Source organism: Pseudopipra pipra, chromosome 28, assembly GCF_036250125.1.
Source record: "Pseudopipra pipra isolate bDixPip1 chromosome 28, bDixPip1.hap1, whole genome shotgun sequence".
In the NCBI taxonomy this organism is placed as follows: Eukaryota; Metazoa; Chordata; class Aves; order Passeriformes; family Pipridae; genus Pseudopipra; species Pseudopipra pipra.
The window spans coordinates 2,203,342-2,224,810 of record NC_087576.1 but is presented as its reverse complement, the minus strand read 5'-3'; the positions used below and the strand labels follow the sequence as shown (position 1 = coordinate 2,224,810).

The following is a 21,469-nucleotide window of genomic DNA, read 5'->3' as shown; positions in this document are numbered from 1 at the left end:
AGGGATCCCATCCTGAGAAAGGGACATTATCCTGAGGAAGGGACCCTACCCTGAGAAAGGGACACTGTCCTAAGGAAGAGACCTTGTCCTGGGGAAGGGATCCCATCCAGGGAAAGGAACATTCTCCCAGGGAAGTGACCCTGTCCTGCAGAGCCCCTGCTCCTGAGAGGAGGGAAAATCAGGGCTCTGGGCTCTCTGGAAAAGCCTCCCAGGGTACTTTTCCACCATCCTTGGGCCTCCCAGCCCAGCCCAGCCCCGGGGTCCTGCTCGGAGCAGCCCGGGAAGCGAAGGGATCAGCACAAGTCCCTCTGCAAACACAGCCTGGGTGGAGCTCCCGGGGCTCGTCGCCACTCCCGGGAGAACAAATCCATCCTTCACCCTCCCGGGGGACGGCATCGCTCCCGGAGCAGGGATGGGGAGGGTTTTTTACTACAGAACTCCTTTCTAACACATATAATTTCTTTATTCGTTTTTTTATTATAAAATTCCTTTTTAACATGCATTATTATATATCATTTATTTATTTATAGAACTCCTTTTTAGCATATCATATATAATTTCTTTGTTTATTTATTTATTTATAATAAAATTAATTTTTAACATACATTATTGTATATTATTTATTTATTTATTGAACTCATTTTTAACATATATCATTTATTTATTTATTATAAAACTCATTTTTAATATACAGTATTATTTTTTTTTTAATTTCTTTACAGAACTCGGTTTTAACATATTATATATCATTTATTTATTTATTTATTTATTATTATAGATCTGCAGCCCTGAGAAGGTTTTTGGAGGGTCCAGCCTCCTCCCAGCAACCAAAAATTGATTTTTCTCGTGCAAATCCAAGCAGGTGAAAAGGAAAACGGGAGGAAATCCCGGCTTTCCTCTTCCCACCAAAAATATTCCTGTCGAGGCCTCTGAGCTGGGGTGAGAGAAGCAAAACCAAACGATGCTCTGAGCGTGGAGATGGCGCGTTGAGAGGGGGAATTTCCTTAATTCCAGCCCTGAAAGGCCCCAAATTGGCCCCGTTTGGGGCTGGAATTCCATCCAGCTCCTCTCCAGCCGGGGCTTGGCCGCCCCACCCCGCTCGGGAGCAGCTTTTACACCTGCGGAAAACACTTACCTGCTCCCCAAACACATCAGCGGGCTGGTGAAAGGAATTCAATCCCGTGGCTGAAGGCAAATGTTTTTATTGCTTTTGTGGCCAATTGTGGGGAGAATCGAGACCCGGGGGGGGGGAAGGTGGGGCCGGAAAACCTTCCCCTGCCCGGGCTGTGCCGCGTCCGCCAAGGCAAACAAGGCGGGGCAGTGAAAATTTGGGGAGGGGAACAAGGCGAGATGTTTGTCTTTGTGTCCGTTCCCCTTTTCGAGCAGGGCCAATATTTGAGGAGAAACAAAAGATAGCGATCGGATGCGGCGAACAAACACGGCCCGGATCCTGGATTAGCCCAAGGGCTCGGAAATCCCGGCGCCGGGCTTTTGGCACAGCTCCCCCGGCAGCGATGAGCCCGGACCCCCCCTCGGCCCCCCAACATCCCAGCCCGGCCCCCTCCAGGCCCAGGACATCCTTCCTCATCCAAGACATCCTCTGGGATGGGGCAGGAGCAGAGGCTTTGGGAATGGGGAGAGCGGAGCGGCCCCGGCCGAGGGGAGGGAGGGCGGCTCCGAGCCCGGGAACCCCCCCGGGAGCCCCCATCCCACGGGAGCATCCCACGGCACACGGACAGCCCGGGGAGCCGACACAGGTGAGGGCTGCGAGCTCCTGCAGGAGCCGGCGGGCTGGGAATGGGGCAGGGAATGGATCGGGAATGGCTGCGCTGGGATTAGGGAATGGATCGGGAATGGATCAGGGAATGGATCAGGAAAGTCTCTGATGGGGTCAGGGAATGGATCAGGAATGACTGTGCTGGGATTAGGGAATAGACCAGGGAATGGATCAGGAATGTCTGTGCTGGGGTCAGGGAATGGATCAGGAAAGTCTCTGATGAGGTCAGGGAATGGATCAGGAATGTCTGTGCTGGGACCAGGGAGTGGATCGGGAATGGATTGGGAATGGATCAGGAATGACTGTGCTGGGATTAGGGAATAGACCAGGGAATGGATCAGGAATGACTGTGCTGGGACCACGGAATGGATCAGGAATGTCTGTGCTGGGGTCAGGGAATGGCTCAGGAATGCCATATCCCACCCCGGGGGCACCTGCTGGAGCTGCTCTTTGCCTGGAGAATTTCTTGGATCCCTGGAAATGTCCAAGGCCAGGTTGGAGCACCCTGGGATGGTGGAAGGTGTCCCTGCCCATGGGATCATCTTTAAGGTCCTTTCCGACCCAAACCATCCCAGCATTCCACGATTTCTCCCTCCAAGCTCTGAGATACCACAGTTACTACTTAATTCTTCCCCCTCTTCTTCTGCTTGTCTTGTTCACTTACAGATCTCCCAGGAACAAACTCCAGGTGGGAATTTCGTCCTCCAGACCTTCCCTGCAGGAAATGCTGCAAGTTTAAGGAGTCACCAGGGTCTGTCCCATAAATAAATCACATTAAAACACACCCCCATCACACAGATATTTACACAACAATCTGTCCTGGTTCCAGAGGAACCATTAATGTCAATCAGAAAATTTGGGATTTGTTCCCAGGGCAGAGCCACCACCCAGCCCCGAGGGGACAGAGGTGGCACAGCTCTTGGAAGTGCCACAAGGTCAAGGGGTGGCACCTCCAGCAGCTCATTCCTCCTCCTGGGGAGCCATCCCAAAAGTTTCACAGAACCAGGAGCAAGTTTCCCAGGATCAGGAGCCATCCCAAAATTTTCAGACAATGAGGAGTCATCCCCAAAGTTTCAGGGAAGGAGGAGCAAGTTTCTCAGGATGAGGAGCCATCCCCAAAGTTTCAGGGAAGCAGGAGCCATCCCCAAAGTTTCCCAGGATCAGGATTCCTCATTTTGACTCTTCCCAGCATCATCAGCAGGATCTTCCAGGTCCTTTTCCTCCCTAATCCCTCTTTTTTCCTCCTTCCCACCTCTAATAATCCTGGCAGAACATCTTGGTGCTGCCTGAGAAATCAGGTAGACTTTGGAGAGACCAAAAAAAGACCAAACTTGGGCCAAAAAATAACCCCCCAAAAGATGAGGAATTCCTGCTCATGCACCTGCTCCAGCCTCAGGAATTCTGTGGTCCAGATCAGGCTGCTCAGGTGCCACAAATCCCTGGGATGAGCCAGGAATGTTTCCCCCTGGAGCTGAAACAATCCCCCCACAATGAAAGTTTTATGATTCTTGATGCTTTGGTTAAAATTCCCATTTTTTATCCCCTTTAGAGTCCACCTTGGCCAAGCCCTGGGGAGTCCCATTTGCCACAGGGAGAGGTTTATCCCTCAGATTATCGGGATGCTGCTCAGCCCATTTCCCAGGGAACTGTTCCTCCCTCAGCACTGAAACTGCACCAAGAAATGTGGGTTTTTTTCCTTTTTATTCAGGTCTTCTGGGGTTTTCCCTTCCAATTCTGCAGCAGAACAAGTGAAACCTCAGCAACTGCAGCTCCCCAGGGCCTCCACTTTATCCAAGGAGGGGTGGGAGGAAGAAAACCTGCAATTTGGGAATTTGCTGCACGAGCCACAGTCTGGGGGTTGGGTTTGGAAATCCCAATTCCTCGCCAAGAGGATCCCGTTCCAAAACTCTCCAGCGGCTCCTAGAGGAGGGTGAGCCCTTCCAGGAGAGTCGGCAGCTCCTGCCAGGCTGGAAAACCCCTCCCAGAAGGATTTTCCTCCTCCAGTGATGACGGGAAAGGGTTGGAGGAGCTGAGCCTGCCAAGAGCTCCGGCGACACTAGAAGGCACCATTCCCTCAGGGATCAGCCTGGCAAAGCCTTCCCAAAAAAAACCCCCAAACACGAGCCCACCAGCACAAAAATCGGGATATTTTATTTCCTTGAGCTCCAGTGATAACAACTGTAGCAGCATCTCACAAAAGAACTCCTGCATTGTTTTAAATACACATTTAAGAGAACACTTTTTTTTTTTTTTCCAACCCAAGAAAACCCCCCAAACAATACAACTGAAGAACTGCAAAGTTCCTCCTCCTCCCCTTAAATAAGGAGTGATGTGCGTTTCTTGCAGAGGAAGCAGCAGAACATGTTTCACAGACCAGGCTAAAAATCAAACTTCAGGCTCAAAGCTCGGCTTTCAAATGCAAACTAGGAGAGAGGAGGGGCCTTGGGAAGGGGGATCCAGCATCAAGAAGTGTTTCCTGCTGGAGGGAAGAGACCTCTGCAGTTATTCCCCCAGCTGGGTTGGTTTTATGGGAGAGCCAGAAATCCAGGGAGAGCCTGATAAATGTCCAAGTGCTCCTTTATCCACTCCCAGCTCGAGGAAGAGCAAATTCCCAAGAAAAGCTGGGTTTTGATTATTAAATCCCCTCCCAGCTCAAGGAAGAGCAAACCTCCAAGAAAACCCGGGATTTAATTAATAATTATTTGTTGATAATTATTAATTATTGGTGCTCAGGAGGTTCCCCTGCTCTCCCCTCTCCAAGGAGATGCTCAGCTGGCCAAAAACTCAACCAACATCCTGACTTCTCCACAGGCAAATCCAGGCTCCAAGCAGGAGATGAGGCTCTCCCAGAACCCCAGAGGGAAGGCAGGAATATCAAAGCAGCAGCCAGAGCAAGGGGGTGATGCAGGAGGCACCACTCCAAGTCTGGCTCCTGCACTGGTACTAAAAGCTGCCACCACCCCCCAGGACGCTACAATTTGCCTCTTCAGCATCAAAGTGACCCCAAAATTTCACCTCCCTGGAAACACTCAGTGCAAAACCAGCTGAACTTGGCCACTTTTAAGACACAGGGTGAGTTTGACACAGTGATTAGTTCCTTTAAAGACAAAAAAATTAAAGCATCGAGCAAAGCTCGTTTCCCCACGAGGTTTCTATTACACAAGGCACAGAGAGGAGCTCTTGGATTCACCTTCTCCAAAAAAAAAAAACCCAGAGCAAAGGGATTAGATGGGATTAGTGTCATCCTAAGGGACACAACTGGCTGGTGGGACACTCCAGGGACACATCCCAGCCCTAAAGCTGCTCCCAAAGCCACATCCCAGGGTGCAGAGCAGGGCAAGTCCCAGGGAGGGGGGGGATGGACCAGCTGGTGCCCTGGAACTCCTGGTTGCACATCCAGGCTCCTCAAATCCCTCCTGGATCACCCAAGGGGCTAAAAGGGGGGGATTTGGGGTGGGGAGAGCCCTTCCCAGGAGGAGCAGGGCACACAGGGAGGCTGCCACCCTGCCCCAAAGCTCAGCATTCCCACAGCAGGAAAACCAAACCCAGGGCACCAGGAACCTCCCCAGGGTGGATTTTCTCCCCAGGGTGGATTTTTTTCCCCCAGGGTGGATTTATGCCCCCTCAGGGTGGATTTTCCTCCCCCCAGGATGGATTTTTTGCCTCCCCAGGGTGGATTTCCCCCCCCCAGAGTGGATTTTTTGCCTCCCAGGGTGGATTTTTTGCCTCCCAGGGTGGATTTTTCTCCCCCCAGGGTGGATTTTCCTCCCCCCAGGGTGGATTTTTTCCCCCTCCTCAACAGAGCTCTGTCAAACACAAGCTGGGAGGTGGCTTTGGTTCTTCCCTAAGGCTTTCCCAAGGTTTCTGCTGCTGGTTTGGGAGCTGCCAGGACGTGACCCCTGCGACTCAGGGGCCAAACTGTAAACAGAAGCTCCAGGTGCTCCCCTTTTCCTGGGAGCAGAGCAGCTCCATGGACCCACTGGGAGCCCAGGTTGCTCCTGGCAGCAGGATCAGGGCTTTAGGGAGAAAACTGGGAATAAATTAAGGGAGGATGAAGGTTGCTCAGCTGTCACACGCCATAAAAATGTACCTTTAAAGATAAGAGAGTCTGCAAAATAAGTACTTTAAAAAATCTACATCTTAAAGAGTCTCCTTGTAAAACAATGGAAAGGAGTTTTCCCCTTTTTCCACCCCACCCCCCCACAAAGTGACCAGGGATTTCAGGGTGCTCTCCAAAATTCCTTCTCCTCCCCATCCCAACAAGGGGCCACCAAGTACCTGACACCCAGGTGAGAATCCAGGTCACCATTTGGGGGTTAAATGCTGTAAAATTAAAGCCAATCTGGCTATAAAAATAAATGCTTTTGTGTCTTCCTCCCACGGGATGGAAGAACTCAGCCCTTTTTAAACAGCTTCACATCCAGCTGTAATAGCACTTTTAGAAAACAACCCAAATGCTTCCATAGAAAAATAAAGGATAAACATTATCCACCTCTTTTATATTTCTATAAAAGTTAAGTTCTGTGACAGGATATTCTGCTGTAAAAAAAAAAAAACACAACAAAACCCCCAAAAAAACCCCCAAACAACCCACCCAGCTTAGGTTTTGTCCAACCTAAGGAAAGGAGGAAACTACACCTTCAATCTTATCCAGAAGAAAACAAAAATAGCAGTTGGCAAGTTGGCTCCTCCGAAAATAAAGTTATTAAATATATATATATATATATTATTAGAAGTCTTTATAAACTTTTTTGTTTAAAGCCAGGAGGACCCAGGACCTCCCCTGGAGGAGGATGTCGGGGTGGGAACCCTCCAGAAACGTGTTCCTCAGTGGGATCTGTGTCCCAGAGCTGGCTGGGGGGTGACACACACAGAGGGGACCCACAGAGGGGCCACTGAGGCTCCTGCCCAACCTTCACAAGGATGTTCTTTTCTCCAGCTTGTGCTTTGTGAGGAAGTACTTGAAGAACTCGTACACCGACCACGCGATGGCCGTCGAGGGCATCTGGTAGATGACCCGGGCTTGGACCCCCCTGAAGAAGCCAGGCAGCCCCCCCAGCTGGTAGACGGTCCTGAAGGCGTTCAGCATGCCCGAGAGGTGCCCGCTGATGTTGAGGGAGCTCAGGGCCGTGTTCTCCTGCGTGTTCAGGAGGGTCTTGCAGACGTCCAGCGGGGTGGTGGCGGCGGCGGCCACGGCGCCCGCCACGGCCCCCGCCACGATGTGGGAGCGCGGGTTGTACTCGCGGCGGGGGTTGATGTGCTCCTGCAGGAACTCGTAGGTGATGAAGTGGATGGCCTGGAAGGGCACGTTCATGGTCAGCTGGGTGGTGTAGCTGCGGTAGAAGGCCCCGAAGCCCTCGGTCCTCTGCACGGTCCTCACGCAGGACAGCACCGACTTGTAGGGCGAGTTGAACATCTGCATCCGCTGCTTCACCACTGGGGAGGGGAGAGAGGGCTGTGAGCTCCAGCACAGCTGGGCTGGTCAGCTCAGCGCCCACACTGAGCCCTGCTCCAGCCACAGCCACCCAGAGCCAACCTCGCCTTCCAAATCCAGATTGAGCCACCCAGAGCCAACCTTCCAAATCCAGACTGAGCCACCAGACCCAACATCTCCTTCCACACTGAGCCACCCAGAGCCAACCTCGCCTTCCAAATCCAGACTGAGCCACCCAGAGCCAACCTCGCCTTCCACACCCAGACTGAGCCACCCAGAGCCAACCTCCCCTTCCAAATCCAGACTGAGCCACCCAGAGCCAACCTCCCCTTCCATGGCCAAACTGAGCCACCCAGAGCCAACCTCACCTTCCAAATCCAGACTGAGCCACCCGGACCCAACAGCTCCTTCCACACCCCCCAAACTGAGCCACCCAGACTCAACCTCACCTTCCAAATCCAGACTGAGCCACCCAGGGCCAACCTCACCTTCCAAATCCAGACTGAGCCACCCAGACCCAACCTCACCTTCCAAATCCAGACTGAGCCACCCAGACCCAACCTCACCTTCCAAATCCAGATTGAGCCACCCAGAGCCAACCTCACCCTCCATGGCCAAACTGAGCCACCCAGAGCCAACATCTCCTTCCACATCCAAACTGAGTCACCCAGAGCCAACCTGCCTTTCCAAGCCCAAACTCCCGACCCAACCTCCCCTTCCAAGCCCAAAGTGAGCCACCCCAAACTTCCCAGTGCCCCCAAAAGACTCATCACAGGGAGGGAAGCAGGTCAGAGCTCTGCACTGCCATGGGCTAATGAACTCCTCTCCTCCAGCTTAATTAATGACCTTTTAGTTCTAGCTTAACTGACTCTTTAGTCCTAGAAAAGTGAATTAATCACTGTCCCTCACCTGGGAAGTGGAACAGACCCACCTCCAGCCCCACTTACTGGAGCAGCTTCCACTGACTCAAGCCAACTAATTTAATTCACTTCATCAGGGCATAATTAAAAGGATTTGACACACCAGAGATTTCTCCCCTCAGAAAAACCTGACTCTGGGCCAGCTCAGGAGTGCAGTGAGGAGCTGCAGGCCAGAGAATTGTCATTTTAGCTGCATTTTACACCGAGGGGCCTCATTTCACTGAGTTCAAAACTATTTAATTATAAGTTGGTTTTAATAAAGTGTTAAAAGGATAACTTAAATAGAATTAATTTCTGATAGAGAATAATGGGAATAAGTTAAGTAGTTTGTTTAAGTTAACTAAAAGGATAACTTAAAAAAATTAATTTCTGATAGAGAATAATGGGAATAAGTTAAGTAGTTTGTTTAAGCCAACTAAACATGTTTTAAATTGATCCATGGTTATTTCGTCTAACATTGTCCAAAATTCTTTCTTTTGCATTTGTTCCTTGTTTACCTTTCTATATCTAACAAATGTTTATCTGATAGGCTTTTTTGACAGGTTAAATGTTTTTAATGTTAGTGCTAAATTTGAGAAGATGCTCATTGCACATTATTTGAAGTTTTGTGCATTTTACTACATGTCCCCTGTTCGACATCTTGTGTTCAAGGAGTAATTAGTCAGAGTTTCTCCCAAACCTTGTTTTCTAATTTAAAAACCAAAAAAAAGGGGGAATTTGTCACCACAAATGCTAAGTTATGATGAGTTTGCTCCAGGGCAGCCAACCCTAAGGTATGTTTATAAAGGAACACCAACCATAAAGCAACGTTTATGTTACACCGAGGATATAAACGTCAGAGATCTGCTGCAACAAACCCCCTGTGCTGTTCTATCCCTCTCCTGCCTTGCTGCTTGGAATTAGACAGTGTATTTTTGGTGAGTGCCCCCGGGGGGAGCAGCCCTGCCCCTCCCAGGCCTTACCTTCGGCGGGATTCATCACGGCGTCGTGGAGCAGCGTGGCCACGCTCCCGGCGATCCCTGCGGGGCAAGAGCAGCCTTGAGAGAGGCAAACAGGAGCCAGGGCTTGCCCGGGCACTGCCACCCATGGAGGCAGCTGGGGGAGCACCCAGGGACACTGCAGTGACTCCCAGGGCAGCAAAAGCCACCCAGGGACACCAGGATGCACTCACAGCCACCATTCCCGACGACTCCCAGGGGTTTGTCCACACCACAACCCCCCCCCCAAAATGACTGAGACATGAGCAATGTTTGCAACCACCCCAGCACATCCATAATTAGGTGTTTTCAGCCCTTTACTCAGCCCTTTACTTTTCAAACACTAATTGCCCACACTGTGCCAAGTCCAACCAGCCATGAAGGATCCCGCAGTTGGCTCCAGGAAGGGCCTCTCCAGCCACACCTTCCCCTTTGATCTGGGTTCCCACCTCAAATTCTCTCTTGCCCAAATGACTTTTGGTCATTTCTCATTAACCCAGAGCTCCAGTTTTCCTGCTGGTACCAAAAAGCCTGTAGCTACTTGAAAGGCAGACATGGGAAAGGTATTCCTGGCAAAAAGCAGCAAGAAGAAGGATGTTTTACTCCCTGAACTGAGTGAAGTGAGTCCACGGCAGATTCCTGCTCTCACACCACGTCAGGTCTCCTGCACAAACCTTTTTCTAACACCCTGGCTGTTCATTTAAAGGGTTTCTGCTGTTACAGAGGTATTTCTGGGCTGAAAAGCAAAATATTCCTGATAAAAGCCAAATTGAGCACACAGAGGATGGAGGAGGGCACTTCATGTTGGAGCTGCCAGGGACAGATGGAACAACCTGAGCTCCAAACCACCCAGAGGTTGGAGTGATGCCTTCAACACAAGGTTATACCTTTAGGGGACACCTTCAAAGGCTGGACCTGATGCTCCTGAAGGCCTTTTCCAACTTTAATGGTTCTGTGACAACACAGAATCAGCACAACTGCACCTGAACACCTCTTGTCCTCTGCACTGAGGACTCCTGCTGGGATATTTGGGGGTTAAAGAGCAGTGCAGGAACCTAAACCAGCCTGAATTTGGAGGGCAAACACGAGTGCCATGAGGTCAGGAAGGGCTTCTCTACTCCACTGCTGACACCCAGCCCAGCCTCCTCTACCCTCTGGAAGAGAGACCTGCCAAGCACTGCCCAGTGCCAGGACAGGCCAGGGGTGTCAGAGGAACAAGGTGACCACCAAGAAGGGCTCAACCCGGGGGCAGGTGCCACCTCTTTGCCTCCTGCCTCCTCCCAGGGGGATTATTTGGCTGCCTGGAGCAGACATTCCAGGAGCAGAGCACAGGGAGAGTGGGAAGCAAGCAAGGGACAGGCTGACCAAACCACAAGTGGGGTGGGGGTGGTTTTTTTTTGGGGTAACAAATCCCCCAAAATACCATTGGCCAGGTGGCTGTTTCCTCCCTGCTGGAGAGTGTCACTGAGGGACTTTTTCATTTTCTCATAGCAGGCAAAGTACATGGCATGGGCAGGGCCAGCCCCCAGCATGGTGACATTAATCCCACGTAAAGGCCTCCAGAGCCCCTCAGTGAGGACAATCTTCTTCAGAGCTTCGTACACGCTCCTGTACTGGGCTTTGGGGTCCGGCTGCAAGCTCTGCATCCTTGTCTGCAACAAAGCACACGGAGGGAGAGGCCTTGGTTACCCAGCTTTTCACTCAACAAGCACAAAATCCACGAGTTCACAGAATCAGAGAATCAGCTGGGTTGGAAGGGACCTCCCAGATCATCCAGTCCAACCCTTGATCCAACCCCGCCGTGGTTCCCAGCCCATGGCACTGATGCCACATCCAGTCACAGCTTAAAAACCTCCAGGGATGGAGAATCCACCCCTTCCCTGGGCAGCCCATTCCAATGACTGAGCACCCTCTCTGCAAAGAAATTCTTCCTCATCTCCAACCTAACCCTCCCCTGGCACAGCTGCAGACCCAGCCCTCTTGTCTTGCTGATGGTTGCCTGGGAAAAGAGACCAACCCCCCCTGGCTCCCCCCTCCTGTCAGGGAGTTGCAGAGAGTGAGGAGGTCTCCCCTGAGCCTCCTCTTCTCCAGGCTGAACAGCCCCAGCTCCCTCAGCCTCTCCTCACAGCACTTGTGCTCCAGTCCCTTCCCCAGCCTTGTTGCCCTTCTCTGGACCTGCTCCAGCCCCTCCATGTCCTTCTTGAAAGACTTCCAAGAGCTTTAGAGGGGTGGGTTTGGTCCCCACACCGAGGCCAGATCGAATCCATTGCGACACCAGAGGAGGGAAGTGTAACCTCTGCTCTTGTTTATCCATGGAAAGTCCAAGGAATTAAGCTGGTGTGTGGTTGTTCCAAGTGAAGAAATACAGTTAGGTCTGTAATTGCCTCTTGCTTAACAACACCCCTGACTCTGCCCCAGCTTGTCTGGCCTGCAGTTGCTCAGCAGTGATGCTCCGTTGGGCAACAGGGTTCCTAGAAGGGCAACCTGAGGGAGCTGGGAAGGCACAGGAACCCCCCCAGGAGGAGGGAAGGCAGAGCCAGAGGGTGACACTGTCCCCCAGCAGTCTGGAGGGCCCTTCACCCTGTTTGCCCCCCCAGCTCCTGGTGCTCTGCACCCACCAAGTGCCACTGCCCGTCGGTCTTCAGTGGGTTTTTCTCCCAGGGATTTTTAGGCCAGCTGAGCTCCTGGCACCCAAACCCACTGCCATCCCCTCCTTATCCAGTTTTTCCATGAGGAAAATGCCTTTCAGCTCATTCCAGGGCTCTGCAGACTGATGCCATCACACCCCAGGGCTCTGAGCCCTGGAGGTGACAATGACTTTGCAGGGCACAGACCCAGTGAACTCCCTCCCAGCAGGGATGGGAGAGACACTGGTGAAGCTTGAACCTCCACAGCCATCCCAGCAAATCCTGACACTGGGATGCCCCCAAATCCTTCCCACCTGCAGCACTGGAAGGGGCTGCCCAGGGAGGAGGTGGAGTCTCCATCCCTGGAGGTGCCCAAGGAAGGACTGGACGTGGCACTCGGATGGGGCACGGGTTGGACTGGATGCTCTGGGAGGGCTTTTGTGGCTGATCCACCCCCATCCCACCGAAACCAGATGAAGGGATACACAGCCCTTGGTGCAGCCTCACGCCTGGAAACACAAACACTGGGCTCCTGGGAAAGCCACAGCCCTGGGAAAGGGGTGCTGAGCAACCTGCAACCCCCTGCAGTGGATGCTTTTCCAAGGGGAAGCTCCAGAACTGCAGCAGAAGGTGACAGGGAGGATCCCTTCCTTGGGGGACACAGCCCTCCAAGCTCATCAGGGCCCTCTGGTAATTAGCTGCAGCTCAGCTTCCAAGGCAGAAGTCAATTAAAAGCATTTTCAGGTTTGAAGTCTCGATTCTCTAAAACCACCCAAGGCACCAGAAACCACAAAGCACTTTCACACACACTCTGGGTTAGACCAAGGAAGGGATCAGAGCCAAGTTCAGGACTTTAACCCGGGATAATAAACCCAAGGTGGCTTTACACGAGGCCAAGCCAAGCAAATCACTGGATCTGCAGCAAATACTCTGCAAAAAAAGAAAAAAATCCCCCAGGAATTCTCTGCAAAGGGACCTTGGCTCAGCAGCCAGCAGAATTCCAAACTCCAGCAGCAGCTGGTACTGCTGAAAGGCATCACCCCACACCAGGGAATTTGGCAGCCTCCAGCAAAGCTTCCTGTTCCACAGCCCTCTGTGCCCTGGAATGGGGCTGAAAATAAACCCACAGGCTCCCCAAAAACCCTCCTGGGAAGGCAGCAAGGACCTGAATTAGCTGGGAGTTTAAAACCAGGTTTTAAACCTGTCACAGAGCAATCCCCTCCTGGGTTTTATGCACCTTCCCCTGCTGGGTTCCTGCACCTTCCCAGGCCACGGATGCTCCTGGGGAAGGGCTGGATTTTTGTGGTGCCCTGGAGAAAACCCTGCTGTCAGCGTGACTCAGCAGGAGCCACCTCTGCCAAGCTGCTTCCACCTGGCATTTGGGCTCCAGTTTTCATTTCTCTGCCAGTTTGAACTTGAAGGCATCGCCCTGACCCAGCAGATCCCAGTCTCAGCCCAGTCTGTCACTGGGATGCCTGGAAAGCAGCAAGCACCATTTCTATTTGGGTGTTGGTGGGAACTAACCCCAAGTATTTCCACCCTCACTGAGGGCCCAGTTTCTCCCACTTCACCCCAGGAGCTCCCATGACAGCACAGGACTCTCCTGAACCTCCTAAAACCCCACAGAGCCACAGGAAAATCAATTTACAGCCCCCCTGTGCCCCAGCCTGGTCAGGAGCAGGGCAGGTTTCCATGGAGCAGGGATGTAAAGTGGGGAGGCTTCCCTCACATCAAAACACCAATTTAATTTTTTTTGGGTGATCTGAGCCACCCTAAAGGGGTTTTCAAAACTCACACCATAGCCCAGAGTAACCCACACAGGCTGCAGTTTGAATCACCACCAGCACAGCCTGCTCTGCAGCTGGGGCTGTGGAGAAACCAGGACAGACAGCCCAAGGAATAATCCAAACCAGGAGTAACAGCCCAAGGAATAACCAAAACCAGGACAGACAGCCCAAGGAATAACCCAAACCAGGATTTAATAGGCAAGCAGCCCAAAGAGTAGCCAAACTCAGGATTAAACAGGATGAATAGCCCAAGGAGCAAGCAAAACCAGGACTAAGAGCCCAAGGAATAACCAAAACCAGGATTCAACAGGACAGGCAGCCCAAAGAATAACCAAAAATCAGGATTTAACAAGCAAGCAGCCCAAAGAGTAGCCAAAACCCCCCCAACATTAAATAGGACAAACAGCCCAAAGGCTGCAGTTTCTCAGGTGTGGAGGCTGGAGATGTGCCCTGAGCAGGGCAGCCCTCACCCCCCCCAGCTCCTCCTGTCACCTATCTGCAGCCAACAAGCTGCTCTGGGAGCCTCACCCCCCTGATAAGCAGCCAAGAAATACTTCTCCACCTACTTCAATTAATCCTCGTTGCATAAGGCAGGAGCTCACGGGCCCTGCTAGTCCTGGTTCCAAAGCTTGGGCATAAAAAAAACTCTGTCACCCAAAGTGCCAGGCTGGGGCTATTTTGGTAATTCCTCAAGCAGCTCCATAATTCCTCAAGCAGCTCCACAGCCCCCTCAAACAGGTGAGCTGCTGCTTGTGGGCGAGCTCAGCTCCCTGGGTGACCTTTTTGGGAATATCCAGGGTGGTTTTCTCCCCACAGTTGTTTCCCCACCACGAGTCAGGGCTGGGTTTTGCAGCTCCTGCCCAAGGGGGGGGTGTCACTGCTTGGACGTGGCACTGGACAAACACACCCAGACTTCACTTGGCTTTGTTTTTCTTTCTTTTTTTCTCCTTTTTTTTTCCTCCTCCTGAACACAACATGCTTTCCCCCCCCCGAGTTCACGTGACACAACCAGCTCTGAGAACACAATATGCCTTCACCAGGAAACCAGCAGCCTTTCTGCAGCAGATCCTGCCAGCTGGAGAAGGCACACTCAAGCTCTGAATCCCCATTTTCAGGGGGTTTATCAGCTGGAACATCTCCCAGGTGAGCTCATGGCAGCCAGTTGTGTCTGGAAAACAGCTCAGCCGTGACTTTCCAGCACCCCAACACCATCTCTGAGCTGGAACAAGAGGAGCTGCTCCTCCTGGAGCTGCAGAACCTGCCACCACCAAAAGCCTAAATAACCACAGAGCCTGAATAAACCACAATCACACAGCTCCCAGGTCACCTGGTGGGCTCACAGGACCTCAGGGACAGGCAGGGAAGCTCCAAAGTCCAACTGAACCACTGAAATCCTCACCCCATCCCTCCCACCAAAGCCCTGAACTCGTCCTCCTTCCCCTCTCTGGCATCACAGGGGTAGAGGGAGATGTTTCTCCCACCTTCACCCCTGTGTGACAGCACAGAACCTCCTGTGCCTGCCAGGACCACACAAAACCACAGGAAAAATCAGCCTGCAGACCTCCTGTGGCCCAGCTGGGCCAGGAGCAGGTCAGGTTCTCCTGGAGAAGGAGCTTTTGCCCCCAGTGCCACTGCAAGAAGGGAGGTTCCAGCCCTGCGACACCTCCAGCTTCTCCCTGAGCTCTCTCCCATCACCAATTAGTCCCCAGGGGAGGAAAACTTCCTTCACATCCTCCAGGGATGTTTTCACAGCCTGGGGGAAATCAGCTCCAGCAGAGAAATCACCCAGTGGCTCCGGGGGGAGGCTCCAGGGGAATCCTCCACAAACTCCCTTTGGGAGTCCCTGACACGCTGAGCTCCCTCCAGTAAATGTGGAGATGGATCAGCCTTCCCAGGACAGCTGTCCAAGCAAAACAAGCCCCAGCACTGTGAGAAACACCACCAGCACCCAGCTAAAATCCCAAATCCAGGCCAGGGTGGCAACACCAGCAGTGTTCAGGGGGGAAGACAGAGGATTACAGGGGTGGGTGAGGCTGGAGCTCCAGGGGGGCTTTACCTGAGGGTAAAAAAAATACCATTTATCATTCAATGTTTCAGCTAATGATGGAAAATGGGGTAAATTTCGATGGGATGCTGGGGAGAAATTCCTCCCTGTGAGGGTGGGCAGGGGCTGGGATGGAATTCTGTCTGGGAAGTGTCCAAGGCCACCTGGGCTAGTGGAAGGTGTCCCTGCCCATGGCAGGGCGTGGAATTGGGATGGTTTAAGGTCCCTTCCCGCCCAAACCACTCCGGGATTCCACGACCTCGGAAGTTGTGCAAGTGTCTGAAGCAACAACCCCCCAAATTCCAGCGTTTCCAGTTTCTCTTTCAGAGGAAATGACTCGCTGGAACCAAAACATTCCCTTCCCAGCAGGATCTCCCCAGGTGCCTGAAACAGCCTCTTTCTGCAACATCCAACAACCCCCCAACCTCCTCCAGCCCCTGCTCTGCCATTCCCAAGCCCAGGAATTGTTTTCCACGAGGAAGGAGCTTTCCTGGAGGGTGGCACAGCTCTCCTGGGGAAGTGGAGGAGCTGCTTTTACTCCCATCACAAAAAGAAAAACCCTTCTGGGGTCACAAAAAACCAAAATAAAACAAAAAAAAGCTCTTTTTCAGGGTCAATCTCCCCTTTTCCCCCAGCAGTGGGAGCAGGACTCGAGCCTGGAGCTCGGGATTTCAGTGCCTCACACACATGGGGTGGCCTTGGCCGGGCTCCACGGGAGTTTTCCCGCAGCCCAGAGCACTTTATCTGCTCCCAAACACTCCAAGGCACTTTGCTGAGCTGGATTATTCCCAGCCCGGGGCACAGCCAGGGAATTCACAGCCCGGTGCAATCATCAGGGCTTGGCTTTTCCTCCAAAGCACCTCCTGCTTCGGGAAACGGGGACAACCACTTTCGTTTTCTCCCTCCCCTTTCCCCCCGCAGAGGAAATGCCCTCGAACAGCTCCACAATTCCTCAAGCAGCCCCACAACTCCTCAAGCAGCCCCACAACTCCTCAAGCAGCCCCACAACTCCTCAAGCAGCCCCACAACTCCTCAAGCAGCCCCACAACTCCTCAAGCAGCCCCACAACTCCTCAAGCAGCCCCACAACTCCTCAAGCAGCCCCACAACTCCTCAAGCAGCCCCACAACTCCTCAAGCAGCCCCACAACTCCTCAAGCAGCCCCACAACTCCTCAAGCAGCCCCACAACTCCTCAAGCAGCCCCACAATTCAGGAGGGATGGGGCAGAAAACCCCAGGTTGGTTTGTGTGAAGAGCTGGTGCCACACTCAGGTGTCCCCATCCTGTCACATCCCAGGGGGAACAACCCAAATTTACCATCCAGGTCCAGCAGGGCCAGACCCAGAGGGATAACACAGCAAAAAAACAGGGAATATTTTCCTTCGAGTGCTTATCCCTGCACACTGGCAACACCTGCAGCGTCCCAAAGCCAAGGCAATTCCTCTCCTCTCCTCTTTCTACTCTTTCAGGGATCTCTGCATGGAAAAGAGGAGGAATTAGAGCATCTTCTTTCCTGCTGAACACAGAGGATCCATCCACGCCAGCAGTACAGCATATAGGGGGGTTGGGTTTTCCCAGTTTTTCCTCTTTTTTAAGGGCCCAGAGCAGCAAGCTGGCAGGGCAGAGGGAGGGAATCCCATTCCTGCTGCTTCCTCCCACTCTGGGAAGCCTTCCCTTGCAGACTCATCCACACCAGAACCCACCCAGCAGCCCCTTCACAAGCCCTGACCCCAACAAAGCCACCCCTGCTGCGACACAAAGCGGGGTTTGTGCCACCCCACAGCCACCCTGGTGTGGCCACACCACCCTGTCCCACCAGCTGGGCTGGAATTCCAACACTGTGGGAGGGAGAAGCTGCCCAGGGGGCTCCTGACCCAGGCCAAGAGGGAACTGGTGGCATCTCCCATGCCAGGGAGCAGCACTGGGGCTTCACCTTTGCACCCCTGGGTGTGCAAAGCTCAGGATGGGTCCAGGGGGAGGGCACAGCTCCAGTTCCACAGGACATTTTGGGGGGCACAGCTCCAGTTCCATGGGATGTTTGGGGGGCACAGCTCCAGTTCCACGGGATGTTTTGGGGGGCACAGCTCCAGTCCCACGGGACGTTTTGGGGGGCACAGCTCCAGTTCCACGGGACATTCTGGGGGGCACAGCTCCAGTCCCACGGGACATTTTGGGGGGCACAGCTCCAGTCCCACGGGACATTCTGGGGGGCACAGCTCCAGTCCCACGGGACATTTTGGGGGGCACAGCTCCAGTCCCACGGGACATTCTGGGGGGCACAGCTCCAGTCCCACGGGATGTTTTGGGGTGACACCTCAGGGACCTGCTCCCCGCACACCCCAGCACCTCGTGCCCACTCCCACAGCCTGGTGCAACTCTGCTCCCTGCCAGGGACATTCTCTGCCCTGGGGGGCCCTGTGCACCCCAACACCCCCTGCACACCCCAACATCCCTGGCACAAGTTCCCCCTCTTGGACCTCAACACCCTTCACACACTCCCCTGCTGCTTGCACCCCAAAGCTCCTTGGACACTCCTGCCTTCCCTGCACCCCAACACCCCCTGCACACTTCCCTCCCTTGCACCCCAACACTCCTCACATGCTACCTGACACTCCTTGCACACTTTCCATATTTACACCCCACATACCTCGACCCCCCTTACACACTGAGCCCCTCCCTGCACCCCAACACCCCCCACACCCCCAACAACCCCCTGCACCCTTTTCCCCCTCCCACACCCCATCACCTGTCAGACACTGTCCCCTCCCTGCACCCCAACACTCCCCACACATTTTCCCTACTTGGCACCCCAACATCTCTTACACCCTGCACCCCAACATCCCTTAAACACTGCACACCAACATCCCTTAAACACTGCACCCCAACACCCCTCCCACGCTGCCCACCCTGCACCCCAACATCTTACACCCTGCACCCCAACACCCCTTATACACTACACCCCAACACCCCTTACACCCTGCACCACAACACCCCTCCCACGCTGCCCACCCTGCACCCCAACATCTCTTACACCCTGCACCCCAACATCTCTTACACCCTGCACCCCAACACCCCTTACACCCTGCACCACAACACCCCTCCCACGCTGCCCACCCTGCACCCCAACATCTCTTACACTCTGCACCCCGACACCCCTTATAAACTGTCCACCCTGCACCCCAACACCCACCCTGCTTTCCAGCACCCCAACACTCCTTGCACATCTCCCCTATTTACACCCCATGTACCCCAATAGCCCCTTGCACCCCTTGCACACTCCCCCCTCTTCTTGCACCCCAACAACCCTCTGCACCCCCTTTACACACTCCTCCCTCCCTGCACCCCGACACTTCTCGCACCCTAAACACCCTTCGCACCCCCTTTGCACGCCCCTTACACACCCCCAGCACCCCACGCGTGTTCTCCCACTGGCACCAGCGCAGATCCCGGCCCCCAGACCTCCATACACGTACCCCGGGGCACCCCAAACCCCCGTACACCCCCGGGACCCCCCGACCCCATCCCCGCTACCCCGGGCAGGTCCCCCCGGAGCATCGCGAGCACCCCCGATCCCCGCACCCCCGGAGCATCCCGGGATCCCCCGGTACGCGCATTCCCGCTACACCCCGAGCACCCCCGACCCCCGCACGCCCGGGGATGCCCCCCGTGTCCCCCCGCAGGCACCTTGACCGAGTCCACGGGGTACATGACCGTGTGCTCCATGATTCCCGCCACCGCCCCGGCCACCATGTGCGTGCCGAGCGCGGCGCCGCTGGGCAGGCTCTCATACTCGTCCCCCTCCGCCACGGCGGGGCCGGGGGGCGGCCCCGGCCCCGGGGGCGCTGCGGGGGCGCAGCTCAGCTCCATGCGCGGGGGGACGCGGGGGGACAACGCGGGGACACGGCGGGGCCGGGCGGGCACAGGGACCGCGCGGCGCCACCGCCCCCCTTTAAAGCCGCGCCCCGCCCCGCCCCGACGCGCTCATTGGCTGGCTCTCTGTAATGTCACGAGATTGGCAGCGCGGAGAACGAATGGTAAAGAGAGGTGACGGAATGAAGAGTAACGATTGGCTGCGCTGCTGGGGGGGCGGGCTCGGTGAGGGGGACGCGCGGTCCTAAAGTCCGGCTGGGGGCGGGGCTGGGGAGGGCGCGGGTCCTGCGCTGGAATTGCGCTGGATTTGCGCTGGATTTGCGCGGGAGGATGCGGCGCTCCGGCTCCAAAGCGTGGTTTAGGACGGAAAACGCGGTGTCAGACGTGTGGGCGGCATAGGTGTAATGCCCTCAGGAGGAAATAAAGTAATAAAATAATAAATAAATAAATAAGAAATAAAATAAAATAAGAAATAAAATAATAATAAGTAAGATAGAATCTTATATAAGCTATAATAAGTAAAATAATAAAACCCATAAATAAAATAATTAGTAAATAAAATAAAAATATTAATATAAATAAAATAACATAATAAAAATAAACAAAATAAAATCATAAAAATAAACAAAATAAAATCATAAAAATAAATAAAATAATATTATTTTACATATTAATGTTTTATTGTCTTACTATTTTAATTATTTTATATTACGTATTTCTAATTTATTATTTATATCCTTTATATTATTATTTCTCTGTTCCACCGTGAAATCAGCCCAAAGCAGTTCAGTTTGACCCTCTCAGAGAGCAGGAGGCAAAGTCTTCGTGGCCCAGGGCGCCGGGAACAGCCCTGACTTTATTTCATTCCTCCTCAAAGGATTATTTGGAATTCGACCTTGCAGGGAAGGAGGTGTTTGTGGCGTGAGCTGAAATCAAGGTTAACCATTTCCACGATAATGCGAAGCAATTTATTGCCGAGTGAGCCTCGGGGAGGAAGAAAACCACCTCGGGGAGGAAGAAAAGCAGGACAACAAAGTGGTTGGTTTTCCCCTCCATGAAGTGAGGCGAGAAAATCCAGGTCTGCTCCTGCCCTCACCTCCCGGGGGGGCCCTGGAGAGGTGCTGGGGCAGCACGTGCTGTCCTGCTCCCTCATTCCCACGTTTGTGCTGGGAAGCCTCTGTTCCCAGGGGAACATGGAGCAGCTGGAGGAAACAACAATGACAACAACAATGACATGGCCACGCCTGGTTGATTTTGGGGACCTGGCAGTGCTTTCTGCACCCAAAGCCGGGTTTGGGCAGGAGGTGGGAGAGCTGGAGCTGAGACCTGGCCATCCCACCATCCCTGAGATCAGGAATCACCCACCTGGAGAAAGCAGAGACTCCGGAACCCTTCGCCAACACCAAATTTAACCCAGGAATTGCTAAACCTCCCCTTCCTTTCCCCCTGGTAGAAGCCACGGGATTATCACACCTTTGTTTCCTCCTGAGGGGACTAAATCCGTGCTGCTGACACGTCTGACACTGTGTTTGCCAGCCCAAGGGACATTTTAGAGCTGCAAACCCCCCTGGAATCCCAGCAGGGAGCTCGCCCTGGGTCTGCCACACACGAACCAAACGTGGCCACCAGAAACTTCCCCTTCTGTGACTCAGGGAAATGCCCGAAATAAAACTCGCAGGGGAACATTTTCCACTATTGCTCCACAGGGTTTTATCTGTGTTTTCTCCTCCATAAACAAGAATCAAAGGCCCTTTAATCTCCTCCCCGTGCCTTTGGCAGGGCAGGGAGGGGGAATTAAAGTGTCACTTACCCTAACGAGCCCTTTCCCCGCAGCCTCAGGTCCTGCTCCCTGATAATGACATGAATCAGTGGGGAATAGGTGCTGCTCCCAGGTAGGAACAGGTTATATTTTAACCCTGCAGCAGTGACATGAGGAATCCTTTCTGCTCCTGCTCCCGGGGCAGCTCCTCCAGCCACACGTGCCCAAGAAAAAGCACAGGCTGAGGATTTTCCCCGTGTTCACCAAGAAGGGAT

The 21,469-nt window shown here is 53.4% G+C and overlaps 1 protein-coding gene and 1 long non-coding RNA gene across 3 annotated transcripts; one reads left to right on the top strand and one right to left on the bottom strand.

The window, feature by feature from the left end:
* Positions 1–6,463: 6,463 nt before the first annotated feature.
* SLC25A37 (solute carrier family 25 member 37) lies at positions 6,464–19,753 on the bottom strand. 2 transcript variants are annotated; one of them, XM_064638114.1, is made up of 4 exons: positions 19,250–19,753; positions 10,532–10,760; positions 9,094–9,150; positions 6,464–7,213 (listed from the first exon to the last, which is right to left on the bottom strand). In XM_064638114.1, exons 1-4 carry the CDS (start codon positions 19,430–19,432, stop codon positions 6,693–6,695), a joined length of 990 nt encoding a protein of 329 aa, XP_064494184.1. In that variant the 5' UTR covers positions 19,433–19,753; the 3' UTR covers positions 6,464–6,692. The 2 variants fall into 2 exon arrangements, with proteins under 2 accessions (XP_064494184.1, XP_064494185.1); XM_064638115.1 differs by lacking the exon at positions 9,094–9,150.
* Positions 19,723–21,125, top strand: LOC135403790 (uncharacterized). Its single transcript, XR_010425492.1, has 2 exons — positions 19,723–19,860; positions 20,211–21,125. It is a non-coding gene; the product is annotated as an uncharacterized LOC135403790 (long non-coding RNA).
* The last annotated feature ends 344 nt before the right edge of the window (positions 21,126–21,469 follow it).

Excerpts from the sequence above, each read along its gene's own strand:
- SLC25A37 (XM_064638114.1), bottom strand. The coding sequence starts at position 19,432 with ATGGAGCTGAGCTGCGCCCCCGCAGCGCCCCCGGGGCCGGGGCCGCCC. Across the intron at positions 10,761-19,249 it reads ACCCCGTGGACTCGGTCAAG|ACAAGGATGCAGAGCTTGCA; the intron begins GTGCCTGCGGGG and ends GCTTTGTTGCAG. Across the intron at positions 7,214-9,093 it reads CGTGATGAATCCCGCCGAAG|TGGTGAAGCAGCGGATGCAG; the intron begins GTAAGGCCTGGG and ends TCCCCTCCCCAG.